At 47.8% G+C, this 24784-nt stretch overlaps 1 protein-coding gene across 11 annotated transcripts in view; it reads left to right on the plus strand.

Annotated features, from left to right (window-relative positions):
- SRGAP2 (SLIT-ROBO Rho GTPase activating protein 2) overlaps positions 1-24784 on the plus strand; it is a 286141-nt gene that overhangs the window by 245265 nt on the left and 16092 nt on the right. For all 11 annotated transcript variants that reach the window (XM_017347830.3, XM_051821257.2, XM_051821256.2 and 8 more), the window contains 5 exons: positions 1974-2034; positions 9191-9268; positions 10105-10239; positions 14480-14585; positions 23038-23262. In XM_017347830.3, the coding sequence (XP_017203319.2) occupies positions 1974-2034; positions 9191-9268; positions 10105-10239; positions 14480-14585; positions 23038-23262 (605 nt within the window). The remainder of the gene's footprint in view (positions 1-1973; positions 2035-9190; positions 9269-10104; positions 10240-14479; positions 14586-23037; positions 23263-24784) is intronic.

The following is a 24784-nucleotide window of genomic DNA, read 5'->3' on the forward strand; positions in this document are numbered from 1 at the left end:
GGCGGTCTCTGACCACCCTTGTCTGCCATAGGTGACCTCTCTGGCCTACTTCTGACATGCTACTGATAACCACGCGCATGCAGGTTAATGTCGTTGATGCCTGCTTCTTGCTCACCTCCAACTACCATGGATATTCCGTGTCCTCATCTCTGCTTAGAATATTGCACTCACGTGACTTGTTGAAGCCAGTAACTTGCAAGCTTCCCAACCTCCCTCCCTCTGGACCTGTGGAGTTAATAAAACTCCAGCCCAACTTCTTCATGAAACCTAGCGGTCTCCAACAGCTGGCATTCCCCATGGCTACAGTTGGAAATTCAGAAGCACAGGCAAACCTATGAAGTGGGCGGAAGCCACATGAACCCATCTCACTGGAGAGTCTAGTCTCTATGCTGAACGTCGGAAGCCCTTTGTAACCAGGCCTCTGTGGTCCCTTTGCTGATCTTTTTCTTCCCCGCAGTTAAATTATTATTAATTTAGCTGCACTGTAAAACCCTTCTAGTCTTTAGTAATAGTTGGAATGCATGCCTGGCAGTGTTTGCTGAGCTCCTAGGGTGCAGTATGTGTGGTGTAATACAGTGTTCTGTCTCAGAGGACGACTGCCTTTGAGTCCTGACTATGCTGCTTACCAGCTGTGTGACCATGCATAGTTGTTTTACCTTGATAAGCCTTCATTTACTCATTTTTCAAAAGAATGTAATATATATCCCCAGAGAATTTTTCCCAGGACCAATCCACCTGAATGACCTAATATGTGTCCCAATACCTCTATAAATTCCTGTGTAAACAGCAGGCACTCATGTTCATATGCCAATAGGGAGTATTACTTTTCTCCCCACCAACGCCCTCCCAGCTGGTAGAAGGCAAATCGAGGCCCAGAGTAGTTAAATGACACAAGCAGGATTGTACAGCAAAAGGACAAAGCAATGTTGATGTCTGGGAAGCCTGTTTTGCTTAGTACCAAGTAATTGCCACTGCTTCCAAGAGTTGGTTTTCTGTTCTTCCTTACCTTTTATGCTATCAAACCCTCTTTCTGAACTCGCTTGGCTCATTCTGCTACCTTTGACTGATACTAATTGAATACCCGCTATGGGAGAGTACCATGGCCAGCACTGGACACCCAGGAACTGACGTAGGATCTGCTCTTGTGCACCTTGAGTTGTACTGGTGACAAAAACAAACAGATTCAAATAAATAAAATAAATCTCTATTAAAAAAATAGGTAATGGTTAATGTTTACATTCCTTTCCCCCTCCTCTTTCACCTTCTTTTATATATAAAAAAAAAGGCAAGCAGATATGTACATGTGCAGAATTAAGTCACAGGGCTGAGGAGAGCATGTCAACAGCAGGACAGCTCACACAAAGCCACAAGGCAAAGCAGGACTGGTCTGAGGGACAGCAGTGTCTCCAGTGGCTGTAGCAAAGGTGAGGGCACAGGTGGAAGTGAATGCAAAGCAAGGGTCCAGGACACGCAAGGCTGTGTAAAGGGAGTAAGGAGAAGTCTCTGAAAGAGTTCCACTGGTGAGCTGTATACTTTGTAAAGATCACTGACTTGCCACTCTGTAAAGGAAGAGAAACATGGATTGGAGGATGGCAAGAGAGGGACTTGGGATATTGATGAACTGAGCTGAATTGGTGGTAGCAGTGTGAGAGGGAAACAGATGGATTTGAGAGCTATGGAGGAGGCAAACCTGATAGAATGTATTGATTGATTGAATGGCTGGGTAGGGAGCTGGTTTGTGATCAAAGATGATCGGCTGCATTTTGGACATGCTGTATTTAAGGCATCTCTGTGGAATTCCAAGCAGGGGCTTGGGTTTTTGCACCCTGGAGCTTGCAGGACAGGAGAGGTGCTTCTTTGTGAACCTCCCCTGATGTGGCCAAGACAAGTTCTGCACAGGTTGCCCATTTTCTCTAACCCCACACCATCCCCATCTGAAGATTCTAACATTAGGTTTCTCTTTGGCTTTTCAGGACTCGGGCCAGGCAATTCCTCTGGTGGTAGAAAGCTGTATCCGGTTTATCAGCAGGCACGGTAAGCAGGATTATCGCCTCGCCCATATTTGTACAAAGATTGGGAAGCACTTCCAGGAATTCTTTGTAGAGTAAGAATAGAGATTGACTTCCCATCTCCACGTTCTCAGAAAAGGAATAAAGTCTTATTTGTTCACAGCATGTTTGCCACCCCAGAATGGCCACACCTAGAGAAAGACATCATATGTTTTGACCCAGAATGCCCCAGCTAGTTACCACATTCCATTTTCTAGTCTGAGAGTGGGTTTTAAATTCTAGCTGCTATGTCAGTGCAGCTGGTATTACGTGGTGGTGGTGGGGGGGGTGGTTTCACCATTACTCATGGTCTTTGCATGGGCAGGTATCTCCCTTACCACAGCCTGACCATTTTTTGTCACTTTGGCTTTCTGTACCGGATTGGTTTGGGAAAAGCTCTTTTTCTAATGCTGTACCGGCGCCTAATAACACTCAGTTGTGTTTTTTATTTTGTTTTCTGCTTTGACCTCACTGAATTCAAGGTCCCCAAGAGCTCAGTTATATATAACATTAGAGAGTCCACAGGGGCCGACTCTTTCTCAGCCTAAGGCAAATCACAGTTATCTTCAGCTTGGACAAACCTCCGTTCCTCACCAGCCACTGGTCTGGTTGGACAGAACTTAGGAATGGAAATCATTGCCAGAGAATTGATTTTCCAAATGTTAGAGTGTCTAGAAAGTACAGATATCTGAACTCGTGCCATAAAGATTTCTAACAACTGGGCATCAGAAGTTGTTTTTTGATGCTGTTCAGTCTGGACAGGAAAAGAGACAGAATAACCTTCTTGGGGCGAAGGAGGTACAATTGTGATCACTTGTCTCAATTCAGAGGCAGCCATCCTCTCTCCCTCCACTTGCCAGCCACTCTCCCTATAAACTGGAACCTTTCTTTTTTTTAATTGATTTATTTATTTGAAAGGCAGAGTTACAAAGAGGCAGAGGCAGAGAGAGACAGATCTTCCATCCACTGATTCACTCCTCAAATGGCTGCAATGGCCAGAGCTGGGCCAATCCGAAGCCAGGAGCCAGGAGCTTCCTCCTGTTCTCCTACGTGGGTGCAAAGGCCCAGTCACTTGGGCCATCTTCCACTACTTTTCCCAGGCTATAGCAGAAAGCTGGGTCAGAGTGGGGTAGCTGGGATTCGAACTGGCACCCATATGAGATGCTGGCACTGCAGGCGGTGGCTTTACCCACTATGCCTCAGCACTGGCCTTGGAACATTTCTTAAGTTCATTTTTGGAACAGGAATTATTTCAGCATATTTATAACCCTACCCCATTCAAATCAGCTATAATTTGTTAATCTTATCTCTATTAATTTAAAGTTAACAACATTGTACTTCACTACTGATTAGTCATCAAATATTTATCAAACTCCTAACCAGTGCTGGGCACCTTGCATTGCCAAGTAGGAAAACAAAAACTGGAGTGATACACTATTCCTGCCTTTGAGTGATTTTCTGATGCAGTTGAGAGAAAGTAAGCAAGTGGTATGCTAAATGAAAAGAGATAAGCTGTGGTAATTCAGAATAGATAGTAATGATTAATGGCCAAGTAGTTGGCAAAAATAAGTTCACAGTGAGTTCAGAGAAGGAATTATTTGTGCCTGAAGAACAATAGGAAGAAGCTCTGAACTCTTCATTCATCCATGCATTTCACTCATTCAACACATTGATTGCTTATTAGGAGCCAATAAGGTGTCCCTGCCTTCATGAAGTTCGCCTTCCGTTGAAGGACAGATAAACAGATGACCAGTAATAAATAAACAAATTTATATAAAATACAAGTATTTTGGATGTTGGTGAGTGTCCTGAAGAAAAGAGAAGCAAGGTGAGAAAGTGGAGAATGGAGAGCGGACACTGTTCTAGACAGGTTCAGGGGAAAGTCCTGGGTTTGTCAAGGCGACATTTGAGCAGGGTCATGGGGAATGAGCCACGTGGCTGTGTATGGAACAGTGTCTTGGAAAGATACTTTGGCATCAAGTGCAGAGACCCTTGACAAGAGCTAGGAACCGGAGGCCTGCATGGCTGGCGTGCAGTGAGTAGAGAGTGACAGGGGATGAAGCCAGAGGCCAGAGGCCGGATTCTTACTGTCCCATCAGCTAAGGCAGGTGTTTGGATTTTATTCTGAGTGAGGTGGGAAGCCACTGGAGAATTTTGAACAAGGAGTCACCTTTTTAAAGGCTCCTGGGCTGCTGTATAGATACTATGAGGAAGCAGGAATAGTTGCTATAAGAAGACATGATGTTGCTTAGGCTAGGGTGTTAGCTTGGTATTAGCTGAGAAGTAGATGGGTTCTGGCTACTGGGGCTTTAATATCCTGTCTCTGCCCCTGTGCAGGCACAGTGCATAAGGAGACTAAAATTTAGCACATTTCTGCAGTGTGACCCTTGAAAAACAAGCATGCTTGTGTATTGTTGAAAATGCAAACTAGTACTATGCCTTTTTTTTTAAGACTTATTTATTTATTTGAAAGTCAAAGTTAGAGAGAGGTAGAGACAGAAAGAAAGAAGTGTTCCATGCACCAGTTCACTCCCCAGATGGCCACAACAGCCAGGGCTGAGCCAGGCAAAGCCAGGAGCCAGGCGCTTCCTCCAGGTCTCCCACATGGATAGCAGGGGCCCAGAGCACTTGAGCTATCTTCTGCTGCTTTTCCCAGGCCTTCAGCAGGAAGCTGGATCAGAAGTGGAGCAGCCGGGACACAAACCAGTGCCCATATGAGATGCCAGCATTGCAGGCGGCAGCTTTACCTGCTATGCCACAGCACCAGCCCCAGTGCCACCCTTTTAGAAGGGAATTTGGTAGTATCTAACAAAACTGCATATACACTTATCTTCAGAACCAGCAATCTTTCTAGGAATTTGCCATGAAGATGTACTTTCAACATATGTACAAGTTTATTTTTTGTGGCATGATTTGTAACTGGAAAATACTGAAAACAACCCAGATGTCCATACGTAGAAGAGTGGTTGAAAAAACTATGGTATATCCATTCAGTGGACTACTATGCCACTGTGAGGGAAGAGTGAGGATGATCTCCATGGACTGAAATAGACAGTGCCCCAGGGTATATTGTTAAGTGAAAAAACAAAATGCCAGGAATATCTGTAGTGTGCTACAAAAGAAGAGGATATAAAGATAGACATTATTTCCCTCATTTCTTCAGAAAGAAATGTAGGAAGAACAAATCTAGAAACCAATGCAAGATTAGTTGTATACAGGGATGGTGAGACAGAGATGAGAACAGTGGGGCTTGGGGAAGGAATGACTTTTTTTGAGCGTACGTCTTTGTGTTGTTTTGACTTTTTGGACTATATTAGTGTTTTCTAAATTGAAATGGAAAATAACTAAATCCAAGATGTGGGTTAAACCCAAAATGGAATGGACAAGTAACAAATAAATCTAACTATATCACAAAAGAACACAGCCACACTGTAGGGGAGGGGTGGGGAACCTTTTATCTGCCAGGGGCCATTTGGGCATTTATAACATCATTCACAGGCCATACAAGATGATCAGCTTAAAAATTAGCCTGCTATAGATTTATTGAATTTTGAATCCTGCCTGCTATTGCCTTGGCAGGGCCAGACCCAGAGATTTCTCAGACCCTGTATGGCCCACTGACCAGTATTCTGTAGCCCTGCCATAGGCGAATGAGAAAGAAAACAACCAACCTAAAAACCCTTGGAAAGATGTTCTAACTATATACTAGAAACCTAAAGGTGAAAAATATTGTAAAAAAATATTGTATAGATTATGTCATAGTAATTTTAAATTTGTATTTACTTGAGAGACACAGAGTGGCTTCCATCTGTTTGCTGGTTCACTCCCCTGAATGTCTGCAATGGCCTGATGGCCAACGCTGGGAGCTGGGAATTTAATTCAGGCCTCCCGTGTGGGTAGCAGGGACCCAATTACTTGGGTTGTTAATGCTGCCTCCCAGGGTCTGCACTAGTAGGAAGCTGGGGTCAGGAGCTGGATCTTGGAACTGAACTCTGATATTGCTACATGAGATGCAGGCATCATAACCTGAGCTCTAGCTGCTAGACTAAATGCCCACCCTGGTAGTGAATATCTTTTTTTATCACAGCAGTATGGGTTAGCAATTCTGAAACTATTTATAGGGTATTCTAGAATTGAGCAAAAAAGTACATTATTGATTGGAAAAAAAAGCAGGATAAAGTAGCTGCTCAAAAGACATTTGTTCAGTCAAATTCTATTTTTTCCAAATAGAGGCTCATAGTATTCATGAAATCCCAAAAAAACTATGGTTAAAATTTTTGTGTATACATTTAGTGGGGATAGGGCTCATAACTTTGCTCATTCTCAGAAGGGTCAGTGGCTACCGTGTGCTGGGAGTTCTCACATCCTCACTGTCCTCATATCCCTCAGGAGGTAGATATTACAATCCCAGTTATAGAGACGGAAAAGCTGCAGTTCCTCTGTAAATGGTGGTCAGGATGACCCAGGAAGACCACAGGGGGAGAAGGGATGTGAGGAACTACTGAAATTGAATCATGTTGGGGAAGAAACAAGCCCTGTTTTCTTGAGGAAGGAAGCAAAGCCTTGTGTGCGTGGTGGGGTGGTCGTAGCAATTTCAGAAATGTCAAGGGGAGCTCTTAGTAACAGCTGGATCTAGCACAAAATGGAAAGTCTTGTGCCATTTCCAAATACATTATCCAAGTCTGGTGGCTTGCATATATTTGTGATATATATATATATATATATATATATATATATATTATATACATAAAACAAAATAGATGCCACTGGAAACCGTTATACTTAGTGAAATAAGCCAGTCTCAGAAAGACAAATACCATATGTTTTCCCCAAACTGTGGTAACTAATAGAGTACCTAAAAGGTATCTATATGAATGAAATTGACATTTTGAGACTTGATGATTGTTTACAGCCCTTGTCCTGACTGTTGAAGAACAGCAGGTGTTTTTTTTTTTCCTTCATACAGCTTTATTTAGCTGAAGGGTTAACCTTATGAGTATAAATAAACTGAAAATAGATCTTTGTAGAAAATTAAAAATGAGAATAGGAGAGGGAGGAGGAAGAAGGGTGGGCGTGTAGGCAGGAGGAAGGGTAGGATGGGAAGTATCACTGTGTTCCTAAATCTGTATATAGGAAATACATGGAATTTGTATACCTTAAATAAAATTTTTTAAAAATGTTAGTGTACATTAAAAAAGAATTTAAAAGATCATGGATGTTTGTCAGTTTGATTATACAAGGATTTGCCTGCATTATAATAGAAAGCAACTGATTTTCCCTTTTACTTTCTGGAAACTAGCCCATTATTAATGCTCTTAGTTTCTGAATCATCAGAGTAGGTGCTATAAAGATTCTGTCCGTCGAGCAAGAGCACCCAGGGTTTGTCCCATAGCCTAGGTTCTTGAGGTGAAACAAGCCAGCAGGAGAGCTCCCCAGCCTGCTGCCTGATGGCCAGGAACTCTCCAGTCTCCTGTTCTCCATGGGCCAAGTCTGCTTCTCCATGGAGGTCGAATGAGATGCGCCTCCTCAGGAGACGTTGTGCAGTGACCACCAGCTGGAACACACTGAATAGCCTGGTCTCGGAGGTGACGTTCCTTATATGCATTTCTCACAAGTCACTGCAATGTGGCTGTTTCCACAGGGCACTTGCTGTTTGCATTCTGTGTTTGGACAGCGTTATCTGGCCCTCACTGAACAACACTATCTGGCTCTTACATCCCGTTGGTAACTAATATAGTCCTATTACACTGGTCCTAATGGGATTTTAACATTGCCCGCCATCCTGTGAGGAATATTTTGGAGATTCCCTTAGAAGAGCAGACAGAATAAGTGCTGGTACAGGCCAGGTAGTCATATTCCTTCTGCTTACTTCACAGTGCTGTTTCAAGCAGATCCAGAATTTCAGTCCTGGCCTGTGTCTGGTAAATAGCCTCCAGCTGCCCCCACACTGAGAGATCAACCCTGTGGGTAAAGTGGAGCGTACTACAATAGATTTGAGATTTCTCTGACCTGGCAAGATTTTGGAACAATTTTACCGTAATGGAGGGATTTTGACAAAATGCCCAAGACTGAGACTCGGCTCCTGGGAAAGACTAGGCTCCTGCGTGTGTCCTGATGCAATCGGAGATGCTAGTTCCCTCCAGCCCCTGGGCCTGGCGCTATGGCGGGGCTTTCTGGATTTCTCACTGACTACAGGGCATGCATGGTGCTTGTTCCCCATGTCTGTATTCAGACTGACCAGTGTGGCTTCTGCCTTCTCTGCACTGCATCTCATAGGCCTCGCAAGCGTGGCGTTGAGGACTGGGTACACAGCTACAGCCACAGGCCTAGGTTTGAGTCCTAGCCCCGGTTCCTGTTTCCTGGTCATCACTTAGCCTCTCGTCCAGGACATGGGATTGTTGCTCACCTCTGCTTGTTATTGGGTGGTCAGTTCTTATGAGAACCAAGTGACTTATTTATATAAAACCATCTATTGGCTCCCCTCACTATATAAGCATTACTTTTCCATGATTATTTCTATTCTAACAAAACCCAAGAAAACAAGGTTTTTGTGCACATTATTCATGACGTCTGTCTTTAGGATAAAGCTGCAGTAAGGGCCCATCGCCTAGCACAGTGTGGCAGTGCTGTCTGTGAAACGATCACTAATGTTTCCATGTCCTTTTTTCATGGTTACTGGAAGCATTGACGCCTAGAACACACACTGTTAGAACAGCTAAACCGATAATTATAATCTCAGACCTTAAGAAACTCCTCTGGTAGGACCTGATGTCGTGCCTGCCATCGCCCATTTCTTGTCTTGACACCGGGTGACATGAAAACACCTATGGGTGCTTCGTACTCCCACTTTATCGGAGGGAACCGAGAGGCACCGGCAAGGGGAGGAAACCTGCCTCGTCATAGGCCTCGGGGTCGGAAGCGGAGCCGGCTGTCTCGACTCAGTGCTTTCTTGAGGTTAATGCCTCGAGATGCCCCAGTGACTTTTCCACATCCTTGCACATGCTTTCTGCTTTAGCCTGAAGAGGAGGCTGTGCTTAAATGCGCACTGGCTGTGGGGGAGGTAGGCATTCAGCTAAACTTGGCACTGTGCTGGTGGATTTGCTGCTGCTTCTCCTTGATCTCTTTTCCCTGTGTGTGTCTAGGATTACAGCATGAAGGAATTTTCCGGGTGTCGGGATCCCAGGTGGAAGTGAATGACATCAAAAATGCTTTTGAGAGAGGTGAGGAAACAGCCTTGGAGATGAGACCAAATGTTTACCAGCCCCGAGGAGTATCATTCTACCCTTTCTGCCCTGAGAGGTCCCCAGAGCTTGGCAAGCCAGCTGGGTGACTGCTGTCTCGTGCCCCTCCCCCTTGGATATGCAGAGATGCCCAGGCACATCCCAGCCCCCTCCCCTTCCCTCTCGGCCCCACCCACTCTGCCTCGCTCCTTTCGAGTGACCTGCCAAAACCCAAGAAGTTAACTATGATATCTGGGCGGTTTACAGCTTCACCCGGAACTCTGGGTGGCAGTTAATATCAAGGCTAATGCGCCTCTTCATTGTAGCCCATTTATTATCTTGTGGGCTATTAAGGTAATGGGCAAGCTTTGGCAATTTCCGTCACTGTAATGGATATATATAGTTTCAATTTGAGGTTGGGCCTATCATTAAATCTAATTACATCTGATATGAAATTTTCCATGGGGAGCTTCGGCATGATTGTTCTCCTGTAAGTAGGTGTCTTTTGTGGCGGCCCAGGAAGAGCGAGAGCTAGTCAGAGGAGCTGGCCTCCTTGGCCTCATTTTTCTCCCCCAGGGACTCAGTCTCAGCCTGGTTTCATGGTTCTTATAAGAGAGGCAGCACTATGTCTCCACCCTAGCCCATGGGAATGATGGCCCGAGCAGTCTACTTTATGTATTCCCTGGTGTAGTCTACTCATGGCCACCATGCTGGGCAGAAGGCCGACGGACTGGAATGACGTCAAAAATAACTCACCCCTTCCCTGCCAGTACTGCTCATCTTGTGCTTTTGCCTCTAACTCTCCTTCCCTTTTTGGGGGGGTTGCTTATCCTCAGGAGAGGACCCCCTGGCTGGCGACCAGAATGACCATGACATGGACTCCATCGCAGGTGTCCTGAAGCTTTACTTCCGGGGGCTGGAACACCCTCTCTTCCCTAAGGACATCTTCCACGACCTGATGGCCTGCGTCAGTAAGTACCACCCTGACCTCACGGTATTCTGGGCCAGAGTGCCTGCTAGCAAGAGATCACAACTTCCATGGGTCTCCGTTTTCTCACAAGCCTTCCCCAGTGTAGTTTCTTATCTTCGTCCTCACGGCTTCAGCCCCTGGTGGGGAAGCAGGAAGAATGACTTTTCAGTGTATCCCCAAGTAATGAAACCTGGCTTTTTCCTTCCTTTTTAAAAAATAACTAATTGATTTGAAAGACAGAAAGAGAAATAGAAACAAACAAGCAGACACAGAGGGATCCTCCACCTGCTGTTCACTCCTCAAATGCCCACAATAGCCAGGGCTGGACCACGCCAAAACTGGGAGCCCCAAATTCAGTCCGAGTTTCCCACGTGGATGGCAGAGACCCAGCCACTTGAGCTGTCACCTGCTACCTCCCAGAGTATACACTCGTAGAGAGCTAGAATCAGAAGTGGAAGCACCAGGACTTAAACCAGGAGCTCCAATGTGGGATGCGAGCCTGCCCTAAATGCCCATCCTGACATCTTCCTCCTGATTCTCCTCAATGTAAAATCCTTTACTTCTCTGGGCTTTCTCTTCCTTTTGTAAAATACCTTTACATTCACCTTTAAAACCTAGTCCTGGCTGGCATTGTGGTGTAGCTAGTAAAGCTGCCACCTGGGATGCTGGCATTCCACAGTGGTCGCCAGCGCATGTTCCAGCTGCTCTACTTCCTATGCAGCTTCCTGGTAATACACCTGGGAAAGCAGGGGGAGATAGCCCCCTGCCACTCAAGTTGAAGTCCCAGACGAAGCTCCTGGCTCCTGATTTCAGCTTGGACCAGCCCTGGCCATTGTGGCCATCTGGGAAATGAATCAACAGCAGATCTCTCTGTCCCTCTCTTTGTGTAACTCTGACTTTCAAATAAATAAATAAGGGGCTGGTGTTGTGGCGTAGTGGGTAAAGCCGCCACCTGCAGTACCAGCATCCCATGTGGGCACCAGTTTGAGTCTCAGCTGCTTTACTTCCGATCCAGCTCTCTGCTATGGGAACACAGTAGAAGATGGCCCAGGTACTTTGGTTCCTGCACCCAAGTGGGAGACCAAGAAGAAGCTCCTGGCCCCTGGCTTCTGGCTTCAGATCAGTGCAGCTTCTGTCATTGTGGCCAACTGGGGAGTGAACCAGAGGATGGAAGACCTCTCTCTCTCTCTCTCTCTGTGTAACTCTTTCAAATAAATAAATGTCTATTTAAAAAAATAATAAATAAATATATCATTTTCAATATATGTTACAAGAGGAAAAAGAATAAGTGTTGCAAATATTTCTTTTTTAAACAAAATTATATTTAGCTCCTTTTTTATTTTAAAGATTTATTTATTTGAAAGGCAGAGTGGCCTGCGCCACGGCTCACTAGGCTAATCCTCCTCCTTGTGGCACCGGCACACCGGGTTCTAGTCCCGGTCGGGGTGCCAGATTCTGTCCCGGTTGCCCCTCTTCCAGGCCAGCTCTCTGCTGTGGCCAGGGAGTACAGTGGAAGATGGCCCAAGTGCTTGGGCCCTGAACCCCATGGGAGACCAGGATAAGTATCTGGCTCCTGCCATCGGATCAGCGCAGTGCGCCGGCCACAGCACGCTGGCCGCGGCGGCCACTGGAGGGTGAACCAACGGCAAAGGAAGACCTTTCTCTCTGTCTCTCTCTCTCACTGTCCACTCTGCCTGTCAAAAAAAAAAAAAAAAGGCAGAGTTACAGAGAGGCAGAGGTAGAAACAAAGAGAGAGGTCCTCCATCCACTGGTTCACTCCCCAAATGGCCACAATGGCTAGAATTGGGCCAATCTGAAACCAGGAGCTTCTTCCAGGTTCCCACATGGTTGCAGAGGCCCAAGGACTTGGGCCATCTTCCACTGCTTTCTCGGGCCATAGCAGAGAGCTGGATCAGAATTGGAGCAGCAAGGACTTGAACTGGTGCCCATATGGGATACTGACACTGCAGGCAGCAGCTTTACCTGCTATGCCACAGCGCTGGCCCCACAGATATTTATTGCTTTAAACATGGCATGGGGAGAGGTTTTTAGCCTAGCAGTTAAAGCACCTGCATCTCATATTGGAGTGCCTGGGTTTAATACTCACCTCTGGCTCTTGATTCCGGCTTCCTGCTAATACGGACTCTAAGAGGCAACTGTGATGCCAAGTTCCTGCTACCCACATGAGAGACCTGGGAGACCTGGGTTAAAGTCTGGGCTCCTCACTTTAGCTGCAGCCCAGCCTCAGCCATCACAGACATTTGGGAAATTAACCAGCAGATAGGATCTCTCCCTCTCCCTCTCCCTCTCCCTCTCCCTCTCCCTCTCCCTCTCCCTCTCCCTCTCCCTCCCCCTCCCCCTCCCCCTCCCCCTCCCCCTCCCCCTCCCCCTCCCCCTCCCTCTCTCTCTTTCTCCCTCTCTGTCTCTCTTTGTTTCTCTGTCCCTCTGTTTCTCTGTCCCTCTGTTTCTCTGTCCTTCTGTCTCTTGAATAAATATATATATTTTAAAATCAAAAGAACATGACATAGCATACAGTCTAGATGTATTAATATGTGTTCTTCTAGGAATAGAATCCTTCTATGCATTTAAAAGTAGTAATATGCTGTTTTCCCAGAAAGAGAAAGACACTAGACATTTAGTTTAGCTTGTGAAACTGGAACATCCTCTCATTTGTTTTCCCTGGAAAACAATCTGTGTAAAGTTGAGTTAATATCAAATCATCCCGGAAGCAGACCCCATCTGACCGATGGCCCAAAGGCTGAAGGGAGCAGTGCCTTTGAAATGGAGAAAGGATCCTTCCCTCTGGTTGCCCAGGGTCAGCACGTCCCTGAGCGCTCTCCATGTGCCCTGAGCACTCTCCATGTGCCTGAGCACGTGGTGCTCCCTGTTATTCTGAGAGAGAAATCCCTGGAGCATTCAGGAAGCTAGCTCTCTTGTTTTTGGTCCACTCCTGATTGTAGGAATCTAGTAGAAATGAGTTATATGCACACTTAAGTAGGAGGGGACTTCGAAAAGCTCATGGAAAATGGAATTAAAAGATATTTATTTTGATACAAGAAAAAATGGGAAGTCTTCTCATAGTGTACCTTTCCATAAACTTTTTGAAGATCGCTCTTACATGCACCTCTTTTTTTTTTTTTTTTTTTAAGTACTTTATTTATTTGAAAGGCAGAGTTACAGAGAGGCAGAGGCAGAGAAAGAAAAAGAGGTCTCCATCCGCTGGTTCACTCCCCAAATGGCCGCAACGGCCAGACCTGAGCTGATGTGAAGCCAGGAGCCAGAAGCCTCTTCCAGGTCTCCCACGTAGGTACAAGCACCAAAGTACCTGGGCCATCTTCTACTGCCTCCCCAGTCGCACTAGCAGGGAGCTGGATCAGAAGTGGAGCAGCAGGGACTTGAACCAGTGCCATATTGGATGCCAGTGCTGCAGATGGCAGCTTAACCTGCTACGGCACAGCACCGACCCCTTACACGTAACTCTTGGGTCATGTCTTCATGTCTTTCCAGGACTGGGCACAGTGATTATCTTAAGCTGTACTGGGGTTGCCAAGACAGTTTAAAATCCCTTGACTGCCCAGTAAGAAACATACTCTTACTTCTAATTCAGTACTTTGCATTTCTTTTCCGTGTAAGAGCACCCATAGAACATGACACTGCGGAAGTGGGAGGCTGCCCATGATGGAGCCCACAGGCCTCGGGCCTTACCTGTAACTAACCTTTCCACACAGCACAAGAGTCAGGAAGCTTTGGTCTTCCTGGATGCCTCTGTACCCGGTATACCTTCTCCTACCTCTGGCCATAATCTACTCATCTATGTTGCAGATAAGAGAAGAGGAAAATAAGGCAGATTTGTTCAGAGAATGAGGTGACACGTGTGTGGAGTGGGGAGACCTGCACAGTCTCTCTCTCCAGATGCTGGCCCTCCAAGGCTGGGTGTTGAGCAGTCCAGACAGGTTTATGGACAGCTCCTTTTCTGTCATTGTTGACTAAGAGGGTCATGGCCAACCTCTTCTGTGCCCCAGGACTCTGACATCAGTCAGTATCTGGAACTCAGCATGTGCTCCTCATGGCAGCCCACCCCAGGGAGCAACAGGGCTGAAACTGCTATCACTGTGCACCAGTGCTGTGTGTTGGCTCGATCTAGTGCTCTCGTGTTTAGCCTGCTGATAGTCAGGGGCTTCTGGCCATTACTCCCTGAGCTCTCGCTACAGTGAGGGTAACACATGACTTTGTTCTTTCAGCTATGGACAACCTACAGGAGAGAGCTCTGCACATCCGGAAAGTCCTCCTGGTCCTGCCCCAGACCACTCTGATTATCATGAGATACCTCTTTGCCTTCCTCAATCAGTGAGTAACCTTCCCAGTGAACAACTGCATCAGGCTGTGGCTTGGGCTACTTATTGGACGTTTCCAAATGGGCCTACGCCTGTCCTGCCAGCTGTGCATATACTTGCTGAGCACCTATTATGTGCTGGCCACAGGACTAGGCTGGGAGAGTATATCGTTCTAAATATCATTTGGCTCATGTTCCTGGAGACAGGCAGCAGCAGATGTAGCAATAGAATGAGTGCTTAGAAGAAAAAGGAAAGAGTAAAGAAAGGGGTAGAGTGCAAAAATCAGATGGTGAAAGGAGGGAGAGCGTTTCCAAGGTTAGTCAGCAAAGGCTGTGTGAGAAGCAGCAGCCTAAGGCAGTGCAGAAGGGAGTCCTGGGAAGACTCAGCACCCAGGAGTCATGGGAAGAACCGTTCTGGATTTGTGAAATGGTCGGAAGACTTTTAAGGAGCAAACTGCTAAGATCTGAACAATGTGTATCTTTCCAAACCTGCCGACTGCTTTGTGGAACGTTTACCATGGAGGGTGGTGAAGAGAAGCAGGGGACTCTTCTGAGTGTGACCAGAGGTGCTGGGCACCTGGGGGTGGTGAGGGTGTGTCAGGCTGGGAAGTATTTTGAACAAAACATTGACAGGATGTAGAGTGTGAAGAAAGAAATCCTAATTTTTTGCCATGAGCGACAGGAGCATTTGAAGCCATTTATGGACTTGGGGAAGACAAGGTGTGCGGGAAGCATTCAGGACAAGGTGCCTATGTGGGCCCGGTCATTTGAAGCCCCTGTCGGACGTCCAAGTGGAGATGGCAGGCATTTAGATCCAGGAATCTGATGCCCAGGGAAGAAAGCTGGAGTGGAGACACCAGTTAAGAGTTGTGTGTGTGTGTGTTGGCATTTAACAGGTCGAATGAGCGTGACAGGAAGAAAGGCCTGAGGACTAGAGGGGCCCGGGCTTGGGTGGGGCACTTCTTACCCAGGCGTGTGTCCTTGCCCAGGGCAAGCGCTGGGATTCCCATGTGGCTGTAAAGGCAACTGAGCAAGGCCTTGTGCTCTGCCCCTCTTAGTCACCTTTGTCTTCACTTCGCTGTCTCTGTAGCTTCTGCTTTAGCCTACTCTACACCAAAGGTGATGCTGATAAGTGGTCAGTGCAAGAACCAGTCATGACCACAGGTAACACGTGTTTCCTTCAGGTCCACTGTGTCTTGAAAACATCAAAATGACACTAAAATATTGGGGAGGGGCGATCACTTCTTAGAAATCTAGACTTCTAGTTTCTTTTGAAAAATTACTAGATCTCACCATTACTAGACCACCATTCTTTCTCTCTCTCTTTTTTTAAAAGAGTTATTTATTTATTAGAGTTACACGGAGAGAGGAGGGGCAGAGAGAGAGAGTCTTCCATCCATTGGTTCACTCCCCAATTGGCCACAACAGCCGGAGCTGTGCCAATCCGAAGCCAGGAGCCAGGAGCTTCTTCGGGGTCTCCCACGTGGGTGCAGGGGCCCAAGGACTTGGGCCATCTTCTACTGCTTTCCCAGGCCATGGCAGAGAGCTGGATTGGAAGTGGAGCAGCTGGGTCTTGAACCAGCACCCATATGGGATGCCAGCGCTTCAGGCTAGGGCGTTAACCCGCTGTGCCACAGCGCTGGCCCCGAAGATTTATTTATTTATTTGAATGAGTTACACAGAGAGAGAAGAAGAGGCAGAGAAAGAGAGAAAGGTCTTCCATCTGCTGGTTCACTCCCCAGTTGACTGTAACAGCTGGAGCTAGGCTGATCCGAAGCCAGGAGCCAAGAGCTTCTTCCAGGTCTCCCATTTGGGTGCAGGGGCCCAAGCTTTCTACTTGGGCCTACTACTGCTTTCCCTAGACCATAGCAGAGACCTGGATTGGAAGTGGTGCAGCCAGGACGAACCGGCGCCCATATGGGATGCCAGCACTGCAGGTGGCGGCTCTACCCACTACACCACAGTGCCCACCCCCTTTCTCTTTTTAAGACTGATTTTTATTTATTTGAAAGTCAGAGTTACATGCACAGAGAGAGAGAGAGAGAGCGAGAAATCTTCCACCCAATGGTTCATTCCTCAGATGGCCACAATGGGCAGGACTGAACCAGGCTGAAGCCAAGAGCCAGGAGCTTCATCTGGGTATCCCATGTGGATGCAGAGGCCCAAAGACTTGGGCTATCCTCCACTGCTTCCTCAGGCACATTAGTAGGGAACTGGACTGGAAGTGGAGCAGCCAGAACACAATCCATTGCCCATGTGCCATGCCAGTGTTGCGTGCAGCGGCTTTACCTGCTGCACCACAACGCCGGCCCCCAGGCAGCCATTCCTATGTGACAGCAATTCCATATGGAGTAAGGGCTGCCCCAGGATGGGGCAGGCACTTTCCAATTCACCACAGACCTTGACCCTCCCCATTCCTAAGGCTGAATTCAGTTATCCTTTATCATCACTCCTGCTTCATGGCTTTCATAGAGTGGAGATAGGTTTCTCTGGATCCATGAATCTATCAAAAGGGGGAAACAAAAGGTAAATCAAAGAGCTAAGATATTTTAGCACATATTTATTTATGAGAAAGAAGAGGCCAGCGTTGTAGTGTAACAGATGAGGCCACCACATGCTGTGTCAGCATTCCCACATGGGCACCAATTAGAGTCTCAGCTGCTCCACTTCTGATCCAGCTTCTTGCAAATGCAAGAAAATGGCCCAAGTGCTTGGGTCCCTGTACCCACATGGGAGACCTGGAGGAAGCCTCTGGCTCCTGGCTTCAGTCTGGCCCAGCCCTGGCCATTGCGAACATTTTGGGAGTAAACCAGCAGATGGAAAGTATCTCTTTCTCTCTCTCTCTCACTGTGCCTTTGAAATGAATAAAAGAAATCTTTAAAAAAAAAAAAATAAGAAAAGGAAGAGTCTTCCTACGTGTTTGGTCTCTGCTTAAAAGAAATAATTTCACGCCGGCACCATGGCTCACTTGGCTAATCCTCTGCCTGCGGCACCGGCACCCCGGGTTCTAGTCCCAGTTGGGGCGCCAGTTCTGTCCCGATTCCTTCTCTTCCAGTCCAGCTCTCTGCTGTGGCCCGGGAAGGCAGTGGAGGATGGCCCAAGTACTTGGGCCCTGCGCCCGCATGGGAGACCGGGAGGAAGCACCTGGCTCCTGGCTTCAGATCGGTGCAGCGTGCCGGCCGTAGCAGCTATCTGGGGGGTGAACCAGCGGAAGGAAGACCTTTCTCTGTGTCTCTCTCTCTTTCTCTCTCTGTCTAACTCTGCCTGTCAAAAAAAAAAAAAAGAAAGAAAAGAAAAGAAAAAAGAAAAAGAAATAATTTCAGAGGCTAATTCACAAGTCCCAGCTTGCTTACACATCTGTGGTCAGCTTGACCCCGTCGGCATCTGGGCTAGCATCTGCCTCAGAGCTTGCTGGGGCGCCCACTCCCATCATGTAGCCCTGCTGCTGGTTCTGCCGAGCTGTCTGGTCCTGGTTCCACTGTGTCTGCTGCATTGGTTGGCCAGGCAGCGACTCAGCACCACAACTACCTTTAGGTTACAGACCCCTAATGACTCACAACAGGGTGCTCACATACAGCCTGGAAACAGCGAATGGCTGTCACATTAGTCATTGTCTCCCACCATAGACCAGCACCTGCCTGCGACTTGAACCTAGTCTGTCTTCCAGAAGCTTGACAGTGGTGGGCAGACAGCTGGGAGGTGAGGCCAGAGGGCGCCTGAGGTGACTGTGGGGGGTGACTGCTAAAAAGAGGGGGTCTTGCAGGAAGGGAGAAGCACTAAAGGAAATACCACACAGAGCTGGCGATCATGGCCACTGTTAAGGAAAGTGGGAACTGGATTGTGCTGGGTTTTTCTCCTATTAAAAAGATTGATTCGCTCATGAGAAAGTGTCAGATTGAAAATGTGCAGCATCAAAAAATCAGTGTTTCCCAAAATAATAACTAGGATGCAGGACACAGGCGGTAAAGACCATCTCCATGGGAGGTCAGCAGGGGTCGCAGCGCCTGAGGGGACTCTGCCTGCCCCCAGACCTTCCTCTCCTTCATGACTCTGGGTCCTAAGTGTGTGTGTACTTTCTTCCTGGCTATGGTTTGTTCTTGGGTTACTGACATCCTCATGTTCAAGGAACCAAAACCAAAAACTAAAATCTCACTCTTTCAGTGGGTTGGGAATGCAGGTGCAGCTGAGAGGGAGGCCTGTGGCCCAGAGTGTCATGAGGTCGCACTGAAAGTGTTGGAGCGGGGGCTGTGGTCTCATCTGAAGGCTTGACTTGGGGAATATCTGCTTCTAAGCTCACCAAATGCAATCTCTCCATATAGTGAGATTTTATATATACATATATATAAAATATTAATATATAATTCATATAAAATCTAAAATATTTATATTTTTATAAATATGTATTTTGAAATGCAAAGAAACAGAGACAGGGATTTTTTACCTGCTGGTTCACTTGCTAAGCACTCTCAAGAGCTGCCCCTGGGCCGGGCTGAAGCTAGGAACCTCGAACTCCCACGCGGGTGGCAGGGACCTAACTACTTAGGCCATCGCTGCTGCCTCCCAAGATGCGCAGGGACAGAAAGCTGGAGTTGGATGGAAGCAGAGCTGGGGCTGAAATCCAGGCACTCCAGTGTGGGATGTGGGCGACATCTCAACCACTGCACCAAATGCCTGCTCACATACAGTGGAACATTGTTCAGCCATAAAAGGAACAAAGGTCTGACACATACTCCACAAGGATGAACCTTGAAGACATTTTGCTGAGTGATAGAACCCAAATGCAGAGGGCTATATTATATTATTCCATGTATATGAAATGTCCAGAATAGGTAAACACAAACACATAGAGAAAAAGTGAATTCATGGTAGCCATGGGGTGGGCAGGAAGCAGGAATACAAAGTTTCTTTACGGGGTGGCAGAAGTGTGCTGGAATGGAGTGGACCTGGTGGCAACAGCTGGCTAAGCCACAGCTTGGAGCACCTACGTCCCATATTAGAGTGCCTGGGTTCACGTCCCACCTCTGCTTCCAATCCCGCTTCTTGTTAATGTGCACCCTGGGAGGCAGCAGATGATGGCTTGTAGGACTTGGGTCCCTGATACTCATATAGGAGACTGGATGGAGTTCCTGACTCCTGGCTTTGGCCTGACCTAGTCCTGGCTATTGTGGGCATTTAGGAGTAAACCGGAGAATGAAAAATCTCCCTCTCTCTCTCTCTCTGTCTCTGTCTCCCTCCCTCCCTCCCTCTCCCTCCCCCCCCCTCTATATATATCTGTCTCACATTCTCCCTTTCAAGTAGATGAAAATAAATAAATATTTTTTTAAAACCCAACACATAATATCTTACTCAAAGTCTGTTGGTTGTTACCAAGTCAAACCCCTTGGGGCCTGGGAAGTTGAAGGTTTTTCAGTGAAATGTCATGTGTTTAAAACAGCTGATCCAAAGCTTCATGCTGTGTCTGAGGAGTTCAGGTCTTGTTTCTGGGACCTAGAGTCCTCAGCTCATTAGATGAAGCTTGTGGAGGAAGGAGGCAGGTAGATTCCCGTACACTGGCGACTGCCAGATGTCAGCAGCCCTGCCTTCCACTCCCTGACACAACAGGCTCCTGGATCAAGGAGCAGTCAGGATAGTACCATTACAGGAAGTCTTTACTAAACACCACCATGTGCCGGGCACCATGCTGAATACTTTGCACATATTATCTCATTTACTCTTCATGGCAGCCCCATCAGGGAGGTGCATCCTGCCCCCATTTAACAATGAAGAAACTAGGGAACTAGAACTAAGTTAAGGAACGAGTAAGCAATGAAACCAGGACTCAAAACCAACTCTATTTGACTTTGAGATATCTTGTTTTCTCCCTTAATTTAGTCAAAGAAATAAATATACATTACCAAAAAGTTAAGAAACAAACAAAAAAAAAGTTCATGAGGAAAAGCAAATTTTCCACGCCAATCTGGGCGATGACCTTCCTGTGTTCCCAGTCATAATGCCAAGTCCTTTTCAGATGCGCACATGGAGGTGAGTTCAGTCAGTTCAGAGTTCGCTCAGGTTGTGAACTGAAGCCACAGAAATGTAGGAGAATTCTTAGTGGGGATGGCAGGGATATAGGGCAACATCACCCCCCAAAATTTCCTAAGCAGGAAGCCATTGTCAGTCTTCTCCAGCTTAGATATTTCTTCAAAAATAAAAATATAGTGACTGATATCTTAGACTAGGTACAGCCTTCTGGGGCTTTAAATATTATTAACACCAGAACACTCTACATAAAATTGTGTACATTTGTAAGTGCACATATTTGGATTTTTCTGGGCAGAGGATCCTAGGATTTGCCAAGGTCTTGAAAGTGTCTGTGTCCCCCAGTTAGTTAAGCACCATTGCCTCAACCTCTGACCTTGGATGGCCCCTTGTCGATGGAAGAGAAAGAAGGGTCTGGGTCAGAGTTTTGATGAGGATAAGGAAAGGGCCCTCACTTTGTGAGACCACGGTCTGGGGAGATGTGTCCTCCTTCAGCCTGCCGTCATTGTGGCCACTGCGAATCGAGCGGTGCTGGCCGTAGTAAGTGCCTCGGCATTTCTCATCTCTCACAGGGGTTTGATGTGGGACACTCAGAGCTAAAGTTTGTTTCCTTTTGACAACCGGGCTTCCCAGAAACATCTGGTTTTCTTTCATGATACCAAAACATTATCACATCACACTAAAGAAGCAGGGCCTCCCTCCCTGTGCCTCCATGGCACCAGGAACTGGCTTCAGCTTTAGCTTTGTGGCACCTCATGCCCCCGTTGACCTTCTGGAGGTTACCAAGGAAAATAACTTTCCTGTCTCTCTCCGGTTTAAGAAGTGACTTAGAGCCGGTGCCGCCGTAGCTCAATAGGCCAATCCTTCGCCTGCGGTGCCGGCACACAGGGTTCTAGTCCTGGTCGGGGCGCCAGATTCTGTCCCGGTTGCCCCTCTTCCAGGCCAGCTCTCTGCTGTGGCCAGGGAGTGCCATGGAGGATGGCCCATGTCCTTGGTCCTTGCACCCACATGGGAGACCAGGAGAAGCACCTGGCTTCTGGCTTCGGATCAGCGCAGTGCACCTGCTGCGGCGGCCATTGGAGGGTGAACCAACGGAAAAGGAAGACCTTTCTCTCTGTCTCTCTCTCTCTCTCACTGTCCACTCTGCCTGTCCAAAAAAAAAAAAAAAAAAAAAAAGTGACTTAGAAGCTTTCCCCAGTCTTTTTAACATCTCTACTCCTTTTTAACTCAGGGTCCAAATGCTTATCAAGCAGTCCACCCACTAAGACTAACCTGGCCTGCATCTCATTCTGAGTCCCAGAGAACAATGATTCTCAGGTCTTTCTTACCGTGACAGTTGCCCACATCCATTGTACCCCTTCTCGTGTCCTGTGGTGATTGTTGAAGGGGAAGGGTGCATTTCAGAATCTCTAGGAGAGAAGGGAACCAACGGGTTAGGGGAACACTGGCTTTGTATCGTGAGTCTGGACGTGGGGTACACTAGAAATAAGCTCTGCTCGGGCCTCTAGTTCAACATCGGAGAGCTTTGGTGTCCTCAGAGGATCTGTCAGGACCAGATTCCTGCTGTTGCCCGTAAGGGAGGCCTAGCTCCTCAGCAGAGCTCACAGCTCTGTGGACTGTGGGAGATTTGCCCAGAGCTGGCCCAACCCTCGATGCTGGGACAGGCAAGGACCAATGGGGACTCCTCATGCGCAATGGCTCATTGAAGGTCTTGAGTCCTTGGCCAAGGTTGGAGGTGTGGCTGGAACAGCTGCTGGCTACAAAGGGGGAGTTCCCAGAATAAATAAATACCCGAAAATGAAGCCAGCCTGCATCCAGAGGAAGCCAGGCCCAAGCTGAACAGCACGCTGACCTTTTCCTGAGCAAACCCTGAATGTGATAATAGAGGATATTATGAACATGCAAAACAATGACATTAGCTGTTCCAGAAGGAAACTCATTGGCTGGATGGATGCAAAGCTAATCAGTTGGCTTTTTTTTTTTTAATGTAGAGACAAATGGAATATCCCTATTAATTTGATTATTTTGCTGTGCAAGAAGGTACACAATGCACTGTGTCTATGTTTTGACCATACTGTTCCCAGGGCAGCCTGAGGGTTCCCGTCGGCCTAGTGGGTTGGGGACAGAGACAGCTCTGCAGAGTGGTGTGTTCTCAAGGCAGGGTGGCTGTGGGGACAAGGTCCAGACGGGGTGAGGACAGAGTGGTTAGTAAGACTCGAACAGGAAGCTAGGAGCTGACCTGCAGGTAGGTGGTTGCACCTTGATTCTCTGGCTCCTGCGTGACTGCCTTGGAGGGATTTTCTCCTCCCCAGCTGATTTTCTCCAGGCCTCTGGTGCCCAGAAAGGCAGGTGGCAATTTGTGGACCTCTTGGCAGTGCCTCCTGTGATTGTGCCTTGGGGCATTCATGCGAGAGCTTTCCAGCTTGCCCCCTTTCCCTTCCCCTCCAGTTTATCACAGTTCAGTGAAGAGAACATGATGGACCCCTACAACCTCGCCATCTGCTTCGGGCCCTCGCTGATGTCAGTGCCGGAGGGCCATGACCAGGTGTCCTGCCAAGCCCACGTGAACGAGCTGATCAAAACCATCATCATCCAGCATGAGAACATCTTCCCAAACCCCAGGGAGCTGGAGGGCCCTGTCTACAGCAGAGGAGGAAGCATGGAGGATTACTGGTAGGGGGGCTCGGGGCTGGAGGAGGGGGGCATCAGCAATGCACCCTGGCACGGGGGCCAGATGGCCCAGCAAACACCGAGGGAAGCACCCAGTCCCCCAGCTCCCCACTTCCAGGCTCTGGAGGTTGCCAGGGTCTGGGGATGGCCTGGCAGTCCTCCCCCCTCAACCGTGGACCTCTCCATGCACCTCCCTTTTCCCTGCGTTCTGAGCACAGAGGGGCCACTCTGCAAGATGACAGCGTCAACAGCGACGGGAGGCCCCAGGGAGGGAGTTTATGAAGCTGTAGGTAGAACTGCTATTCACGAGCCAACAGCGTCTCTCAGGCTTCTACTCTGTGCTATGAGTTGTGAGAAAAACAGTCCCAGGTCCCAGGGAATTCCATTCTTGTTGGGGAGTGCTTAGATGTGAGTCAGAATTTCCTGACTGTGCATTTGGAAGGGGACACTGTAGAATGAGCTCAGCAATTTGTCAAGAGAAAGAGGGGTCCGCTCCATGTTCAGCAGCTTAGGCACCATCCCTCAGGAGCAGGCCTAAAATCTGTGGGGCCAGGGTTTCCATGACAGGCATGGAGACAGAGATCTGGAAGGAATCCCTCAAGTACATCTTTGTTAGATTCCTCTATTGGACAGATAAGGAGTCGTTTCCCAAAATATGGAATCATATATCCATTGGACAGGTTAAGTCACCCCAACCCAGAGAGACCAAGGACAGTGTTTCAGGCCGCCCCAGTGATAGGGGTTCAACCCCACTGTCTTGTCTCTTAGTGCAGAACTCTGTCCATGGCCCTGAACTGCCTGCTGGGATTCCACACTGTGCCATTTGCCCACTAAACACGAAGACAGCTGCCTCTCTGTTTTAATCCCTAATGTCCCTCACCTCCCCTTCCCCCCTCCCCCCCTTCCCCTAAATAATTTTTCAGCCTGAGCTGAAAGCACAAGCCAGCCCAAATCGGATTCCATCTGAATTCAACATCTGGAACCAATTTGGCCAGCCCCATTGCTATCGACTGAGGTAGGGGAGGCCAGAGGAGGTTATTTACTTAATGAGAAGCTAGCTGGTCCCCACTTCCCCCTGACACCCACAGAAGAGCCTCCTGCCCAACGAGCGACAAGAGTAGTAGCATTTGTGCTTCTGAACATCATTATACCAGGGACACGCTGGGCCTCACTCCTCTCTGCTGAGCTGAGAGCCCCAAATCTGGGTCTGAGTTGCAGGAACCTAAGCTGGCCAGCTTGGAGAGAAAGCTTTTGTCACTGACAGATGGTTTGTGGAAACCAGGGAGGTTGGTCCTGGCTGGTGAGTTCCAGGGAGCTGTCCTGTCCACATGACTGCGGGAGTTGGTTTCCCCCTTGTATGAGGGCTGAAAGGCTGTAGTGTTCCCATAGTGCTCCTGGTTCTTGCTCTGCCTCCCTTCTAAAGTCAGGCAGCATGGCCTGTCCTCACTTCTCAAAAATCAAACCATTGCAGGCTCTGAACCAATGCTCAGATACACAGCCCCCCGCCCCATTCCAGGGGAGCAGG

Source organism: Oryctolagus cuniculus, chromosome 13 (assembly GCF_964237555.1).
Source record: "Oryctolagus cuniculus chromosome 13, mOryCun1.1, whole genome shotgun sequence".
Taxonomy (NCBI): domain Eukaryota; kingdom Metazoa; phylum Chordata; class Mammalia; order Lagomorpha; family Leporidae; genus Oryctolagus; species Oryctolagus cuniculus.